At 39.5% G+C, this 8,680-nt stretch overlaps 1 protein-coding gene across 1 annotated transcript in view; it reads left to right on the forward strand.

Annotated features, from left to right (window-relative positions):
• Window positions 1-7,932, forward strand: part of LOC145401728 (uncharacterized) — a 346,623-nt gene extending 338,691 nt beyond the window's left edge. The window contains exons 8-9 of the mRNA XM_080273908.1: window positions 6,327-6,397; window positions 7,829-7,932. Of these exons, the coding sequence (XP_080130034.1) occupies window positions 6,327-6,397; window positions 7,829-7,932 (175 nt within the window). The remainder of the gene's footprint in view (window positions 1-6,326; window positions 6,398-7,828) is intronic.
• The last annotated feature ends 748 nt before the right edge of the window (window positions 7,933-8,680 follow it).

Here is an 8,680-nt window from a genome sequence, read left to right on the forward strand (position 1 = left end):
TCTTAGCGTGCAGGGGAGGGGGAGAGAGAGAGAGAGAGAGAGAGAGAGAGAGAGAAGTGGCAGAAGAGAGGGAAAAAGGCAAGGGAAACAGTAGGAACAAAGGAAGAGAGAAAGTAGAAATGGAAGAGGAAGAGAAAAAAGAAAGCAAGGGAGGAAGGGACGAAAGAAAGAAGGTAGAAAAAAGGGAAGTGAGAGAGGAGATAAAGGGAGAGAAAAAGAGAGGACAAAAGGAAGTGGAGAATGGAGGAAAGAAAAAAGAAAGAGGAGGGAGGGTTGTTAGATGGAGAGGGTCATTTGAGAGAGAGAGAGAGAAACAAAGATAAACAGGAACATCTGAGAGAGAGAGAGAGAGAGAGAGAGAGAGAGAGAGAGATAGGAGGAGGTGTCAGGAAGGGTTCACCTCCCCATAACTCTCTCTCTCTCTGAAATCCCTTCTTCCATCTTCATCTTTTCCTCTTATTCTTATCTCCTTCCGTCCTTCCTTCCTCTTATTCTTATCTCCTTCCGTCCTTCCTTCTTTCCTTCCGTCCTTCCTTCCTTCCTCCTCTTCCAACACAACCTTTCCTGTCCTCTCTTTCCGCATCTCTCTCTCTCTCTCTCTCTCTCTCTCTCTCTCTCTCTCTCTCTCTCTCTCTCTCTCTCTCTTTCTCCATTGCTTCCCCATCATTGCGTTGTGGATGGGTGACATTTTCTCTCTTTCTCTTTTTCTGTCCTTCCCTTCCCCTCCTGCACTTACACACACACACACACACATACACACACACACACACACACACACACACACACACACACACACACACACACACACACACACACACACACACACACCATCATTCTACATCATTTCCTTCCTCTTTTCTCCTTTACCTGACCCCTTTCCCCCTTCCCCCCACCGCCATCCACAATCCTTGACCCTCTCCTTTCTTCCCACGCCTCTCCCAAACCCCCCCACACCCATAAAACCCCTCTCAGATCCCCTGCGACACACAAGATACCCCGGGAATGTGTGACAGTGTGCAAGCCATCTGTGAAAATGCGCCAGTCTCCCCTTGCTAGGCTGGTCAGGGGGCGAGGGGGAAAGAAAACGGGAATACATAAACAAACATCATGGCCGCACGCTTTTGGGGATCACATTCTCGAAGATAGTTTCCTATTCTTTGTACGTTTCTTTTTGGTGTTTTTTCAAGTGGATTTGGCACTAGAGGAATTTCTAGAGAATTTGCATGTGGGTGTTGAATATTTTGTTGAAGTTAAATTGGGTTAATGGTTTTTGAATGCGTCTGCCATATTAGAAAAAAATAATAATAATAATAATAATAATAATCAGTCACTCACTCTTACCGTATTTAGCAGGTATTGTTTTTTGACCTGTGTAAGTTGAAGATAATACACTGTAACGCAGTACGTAGCGGGAATATATTAATCTCATTTGGACAGTTTAGCTTACGATAAATTGATATTGTTAGGTTTTATGCCAAGAGAGTATTAACGGTATTTATCTTTTCACTACACGTATATTTTAGCAGGTATCAGATAGGTGAAATGTAGCAAATGTACCAGGGAATATTTATCTTTTTAGCAAACCAAAATGTAGCTTTTAATAATACTTAACTTGAGATACTGTGTTGTAGCTTTAATGACTTTGGGTGACCAGAATTTATATATATCAGTAGCGGGTGTATTGTAGCTTCTATAAATGAACATAAGTTAGTTTGTTGCAGTACTTAACCAAGGATAGCATTGTCTGGCTTGTTTTAACTTTTATGAAACTTAGCTTTGAGTATGGCAGCTTAGATATGGTGGGTTTAGGGTGACCAGACTTTAATGTCATGAGAAATAGTGGGTATTGTACTATTCTGTTTATGGCATAGGTGAACAAGATTAAAATTTGAGGACTTGGCTTAAATGTAGTTATGTCCCAACTAATGGTATATAGGTTTTCAATAATACTTTGAAGGATTAGAATGTTATTATACTATCTATCTCCTGTAGCCAGACGTCTCAATCCCGTAAAGGGTGGCCACAAACAAGTCGCCTCTACGTCACCATGTCCCGTGCCATTTCATTGTCTACCCTCCTAGTTCACACACCCCTCATATACCTCTCCACTACATCCCTCCATCCCATCCTCGGTCTCACACAGTACTTGGTGAAAATATACACTACTGTGATATGTTTACTGAAAAATACAGCTTTACGGTTCTTAGCTGGGAATACGAACATCTACGCTGTTTTATCCGATACCCAGAATTTTGCATTTTAGGATATTTAGCTCGTCTTATATCCACTACGCCAAAATATAGCTTTACTTCTCTTAGCTGGGAATATGAACATCTACCCCGTTTTATCTGATACCCGGAATTTAGCTTTTTGGGATACGTAGCTCTTATTTTCACTGCTGAGCCAAAATATAGCTTTACGATGCTTTGGGAATATAGCTTCATGTTTCTTCTCCCTGTGCCTTATCCAGTAACCAGAATTTAGCTTTTTTACAATATTAAGCTGGGGAATTATATAGTGTAGCTGAGGGTCTTGGGTGAAGCATATGTTTGACAGTACAGTACTTAGCTGTGTTTGTAATGTAGGTGTTATTCTCTGGGACATTTTTAGCTGATGTTTCTTGGCTGGGCATATCCTCATTTCTCTCGTAGCTGATAGTGTAGTTTTTATTATATGTAGCTGGGATATTGTAGTTTTTAATCTTGGAAATAATTTAGCTGAGCAGATATTGGGTAGAAAAGGTATTAGTGTGATTAGTAGTATTTCAGGTATAAATTACCCCTCTCTTTACCTACACATTAATCCTTTTCTTCCATAAATCCATCATCATGATTAATGCAGTCTTTAAATAAACTAAAAATGGCATTAATTATTGTACTGTGTTACTACAGAATTATAATATGTTTCATTCCTAAAATAATTAAAGTCCAGCATGTATAACTCCTTACATACATATATACATAACTCATACATACATACATAGGCTACTTACATACATAAGCTACATAGTTAGATTGTCTCCTCATTTATCACACACACACACACACACACACACACACACACACACACACACACACACACACACACACACACACACACACACACACACACACACACACCATCCCTTCCCTGCCCCTGTTAAATACCCCTACCAGTTATTAATTCTAATTGCCTGTTCTAATTAATAATTATCAAGTGTTGTGAGTAAACATGCATTTTAAAAAACTAGGACCATATTCCCATGGTCTTTGGTGGCTCCCTAGCATAATTTCCTAAGCTATTTATTTTCCATATTACTTTCAGCATTCTCTTACAGCTTATATCCTTGTATTATTGAAGAAGTTGGTATGTAACACTTTAATATTCTTTATTGTACTTATAAATAATACTTTTTAACCTTTTCTGTACAGCATCATCTTTATTTTGCTCACAGATGTTTTTATTCAGCTTGAGAGAGAGAAATATTGCTGTAAAAGGGGTTGCAGAGTCTCCAGCACCCCGAAGCTGAGTAAAATTGCTCGACGGCAATATGCATTAAGCGTAAAAATGCCCTCGTATTTCAGGGGTAGTGCAAGAGAGTGGTCTGCAAACAGCACTTGACTAGGAATATCTGGGGTTATTTAGTGTTTTGTGGGGATGGTTCAGTCTGCTGGTGTGGGTGTAGCAGTGTCAGTAGGAGATGTGTAAATGATGCAGGTAGGCACTGATAATGCTGATGATAGAAAATGAGTAAGTGATGGGAATAGTGATAATGATGACAGCAGGAAATGAATAAATGATGCAGATAGGCACTGATAATGCTGGCAGTAGGAGATGAGTGAATGATGCAGGGTAGACACTGATAATGCAGACAAGAGGAAATGAGACAGTGATGATGCTGACAATAGGAAATGAGTGATAATGCTGACAGCCATCCCCACAAACACACAAAATCACCCAGCAGAATGGAAGAGAAACATTATATATATATATATGGCCCAATTTTTATGTAAGTAATTAAGAGAATATTAAAGTGTCATGTGCATAAATAAACTATACCCCTTTCACTCCAACTTGGCCCAAAATTACCACCTTCATCTTGAATACTGAGTTGCAATAGGAGATTAGCACTAGAATATGATGCAACAATTTATTAACTCTAGAATATGATGCTAGTCACAAAGAAGTGCCGTGGAAGGCGTGTAGAACTGTAGTATTATATTTTTCTGCCCATGAAATGAAATAGACTGTCAAAGGTGAAAATCTGGGCCAAGTTAAGGTGAAAGCACTATAGGGAAGAGGTGCTAAGGGAGCCTTCTAGGACCACCAGATTATGGCTTGGAGAGTGACCCTAAAACTCTTTAAAGTGACCCTAAAATCTTTAAATATTTCTTGCTGTTTTTTCCATATATATGGATTTATTATTTTTTTTTATTTTTTTTTTTAGATTTTGACTTCTTTTTTTTAGTGCATACAGCAGGTAGTTTATATAGATATTTTTCTGAATTTTAGGGTTTTATAGGGATTGTGTTATAAGACTTTGGATTGTGTGGGTTATATAATGATTAACAGTAAGCATATATATGGGAACTGATTTATATGGAGATCATAGGAGGTTTGGTAGGGTTATAAGTGTTGAAATGATAGTATAGGTGGTAGTAGTAGTAGTAGTAGCAGTTGAGTAGAAGTGATAGTGGTAGTAGCAGATGTGGTGGTAGTAGTCACAGTAGTACTGGTGGTGGTAGTAACATAATAGTAGTAGGTATAGCAGTTATAGTGAGAAAATAATGGGGTATGTCATAATTCTGCCATTTTAAAATATGTAATGGAGTAAGTAATATTATGAAAACTGTTCTGTAAATAATAAGAGTAATAATAATAATAATAATAATAATAATAATTGATAATAATAATAATAATAATAATAATAATCCAGTTTTGTGGGTTTCAGTTTAAATAATTTCCTCTTATACTCAAGTCCATGATAACTGCCTGTATGATTAAACTTAGATTATTTTCCTTTTTTTTTAAATAATTTCTTTAATGATGTGCAGTTATTAAATCCTGATAATGCTTGGTGTGTTAAATAATCATGATAATTTTAACCCTTGATAATTTGGAGGGGTTAGTGAAAATTATTTATTGTAATTTATAGTAGTAGTGGTGGTAGAAGTAGTAATAGTAGTGGTAATAATAATGATAGTTACAATATCAGGTAATTATAGCATTGGTGGGGATGATAATTTCCTATAATTATTCAAAAATTATATGATTGTAATTTGATTTTTTTCCTTTCTTCCTTTCCATTACTCTTTCCTCCAAACTCTTTCCCTCCTCTCCAACCTCTCTTCCTCTCCCTTTCCCTCCTTTTCCATCCTCCTCCACTCATTCCTTATCATTCTCTCTCTTTGCCTTTCCTGCCTCGTATATCACTCCTTCAACCCTCCCTGTCCCCCCACTAAACTGCCCTCCCCTCTCCCCGTCCTCCTCTGTGTTCCAAAACTTGCTTCACCTCTCCCCTTCCTCCCCTATGTTCCTCCACCTCTCTCTCTCTCTCTCATCCTGCCCCTTCTCTTCTCTATCTCCCACCCTCCATGCCCATTTCCTCCACCCTATCCCTTCTTCCTACCCTTTCTTTCCATCTCCTCCCTCCTGTCACCCTCCTTCCCTCCCTCCCTTTCCTACCCTTTCTCTCCTCCATCCCATTATTCTCCCTCTTCCTTAACCTCCCCTCTCTTCTTTTCTCCCCTTTCTCTCCTCCATCTTTTCTATCGCATCACCTTCTTCCTTATCTCCTAACCCCTTCCCCCCCCATTCTCCTACCCTTTCCTCTCTTCTTTCCTACCCTTTCTCTTCTCCATCCCATCACTTTCCTCCCTCTTCCTTAACCCCTTCCCTCTCTTCTTTCCTACTTCATCTCTCCTCCATCCTATCACCTTCCTCCCTCTCCCCCATGCCCATCCCCCTACCGTTGTCTCTTTCTTCTTTTCTACTTTCTCTCCATCATCTTCTCCATCCCATCACCCTCCTCCCTCTTCCTCAACTCCTTCCCATCCTTCCCTCTCTGCATTCCTACTTCTCTCCATCCTATCACCATCCTGTCTCTCCCATTGCCCATCCCCCTACCCTTGTCTCTCTCTTCTTTCCTACTTTCTCTCCATCATCTTCTCCATCCCATCACCCTCCTCCTTCCTCAACCCCTTCTCATCCTTCCCCTCTCTGCATTCCTACTTCTCTCCATCCTATCACCCTCCTGTCTCTCCCATTGCCCATCCCCCTACCCTTGTCTCTCTCTCCTTTCCAACGTTCTCTCCCTCATCTTCTCCCTCCCCCCCTCCATCTAACAGTATGCCGATGTATGAGGAGTACACGGAGATCACCAACCTCCAGACAGACTTCGATCCATCCCTTGTCACAGGTGGGTATTGTTTTTTTTTTTTTTTTTATAATGGTAGCTAATTGATTTCTGTTGGCTTGCTAATTTTTTTCCAGTTTGGTATTTACTGTATGACCATTTTTTTTTTCACATTAGTCATTTTTGGTACTTTTTGGTGACGTTATGTATGTGTGTGTATTTTTGGTAACTTTTTTTGTCAGTTGGTTTGTTATGCAGTGTGTTTCCTTAAGGTATTGATATTTACTTTACTGTTTTATTTATTAATTTATTTGACCTCATGTTTTCTGAAACTCATTTAGGGGTTTCCTTTAGTGGGTAAGTATGTTTTTCTTAAAGCTTTTGCAAGTCTGTATAGTTTTCAGACTGATTTTAAACTCATTCGTTATGAGTTACCTTCCCAAAGATTAATAGTTGTATATCAGTGGGAAGAAACGAGAGCCAACCACGTTACTGTGATTATTTATTTATTTATATATTTTTACCAGCTAACACCAGATAACATTATTGATATTAGGAAAAGCCCCTGATATAAACTCAAGAGCTTTTTAGTGTACATATATGTTTTAACCCTCCAGTGATGATATCTTGCAAAAAAAGAAGCATGCTTTTTATGAATGGTGTTAATTGTGGAAAACCCAGTGAGTCATCCATGGTGTAGGTAGATTCTGTCCATCATCTGTGCACACGAACCATAGCCTCGTCGGGTAAGGAGACTCCCCAACACCTCTTCCTTATTGATTTATTCTCTAAACTATGCATTAATATCCAATGGTTTGCTTCCTACATCTTTTCATCAACATAGACTGCATGAATAACACACAAGAATATAGTAATGGATCAGAATCAATAATACGTGGGTAAGGAAGAGGTGTTAGTAAGCTTCCTAACCTTACAAGAAAATGTCCATGGAGTTACCTTGGATGCATTGCTGTCAGTAGGTGGCAAAGAGCGGTTACAAGTGCGTAGCATTTATATTTATCCAAGTAATGTCATTCTTCGTGTCCTGACAGATGTTGGCAAGAAGGATGGAATTGTTTTAAGTGTAGGACTAGTGTATTTTCCCTGTCAGTAGATGGCACAGAGCAGTTACAAGCACCTAGCATTTATATTTATCCAAGTACTGTAATATCATTCTTCATGTTCTGACAGATGTTGACAAGAAGGATGGAACTCTTTGAAGTGTGGTGGTAGTGTATTTTTCTTGGATGCAATGCAGTTAGTAGTTGGCACAGAGCAGTTTCAGTCCCATAGCAGTTTCAGTCCAAGCATCCAAGTAATGTCATTCTTCGTTTCCTGACAGACGTTGACAAGAAGGATGGAACTCTTTAAGTGTAGTGCTAGTGTATTTTACTTGGATGCAATGTGGTCAGTAGATGGCATAGAGTAGTTACAAGCACCTAGTACCGGTATTTATATTTTATCCAAGTAATGTCATTCTTCATGTCCTGACAGATGTTGACAAGAAGGATGGAACTCTCAAGTCTGGTGCTGGTGTGACCCGGGGTAGGTTCCGCCACGAGCCCTACCGTCGTGTTCCCCTCAACGTGCCATCGTAAGCAACCACCAGCCCTCTGAACATCACCACCGGGCAGCTCTCTAATGACTCGTGACCTTATTCTCCAAAGTTCTTTCTTTTTCTTGGCCACTGAAGGGTTTTTCGTCCTATCTTGATTTTTTTTTAAAGCTGCCTTCCTCCGTGGCATTTTTAACCTTACCGTACGTTCACTTTGCCCTGGTAAGTCTGCAGTCTCCCAACTCAACCCTTGAACATAGCCTGCATCAGCCCTTGCATGATCTTTTTGTGGCCCTCCTCTTTTCTTTTTAACACTGGGCATTTCAACTCCCCCTTGGTCACGGCGCTTTTATTTTACTCTGTTTCCGTCGTCGAAGTTCCATTGGTACTCATTCGTCTCATCTATTTGCTTCTCCTTCTGCCCATGTTCAGTTATTTTCACCTCACTGTCACCTATTCTGATCTTGTTTCATTGCTTTTCATCTTTGTTTCATACTCCCTCTCTGTTTAACTCCTTTTATGCCCCTTTTTTTATATCCCTTGCATATGTTTATTTTCCATTTCATGTCTGTTTTCATGTTCGATTGTGGTTTACTTTTCATCCTTGTTCAGCCCCCTTTCATTTTGTCTTTATGCATCCTTGACATCCTTCTTCCTTCCATTTGACTCCCTGACTGAACAGATCTAGCATAGCCAACAGTTATCCTGCTTTATGTAAGTAATCAAACCTTATCTTATTTAATCTAACCTAGCCTAACTCAGAATAACCTAACCTCATCAGTCAGTATCGT

The sequence above is a fragment of the Coenobita brevimanus genome, chromosome 56, assembly GCF_032717465.1.
Source record: "Coenobita brevimanus isolate Jiangsu-jjx chromosome 56, ASM3271746v2, whole genome shotgun sequence".
Taxonomy (NCBI): domain Eukaryota; kingdom Metazoa; phylum Arthropoda; class Malacostraca; order Decapoda; family Coenobitidae; genus Coenobita; species Coenobita brevimanus.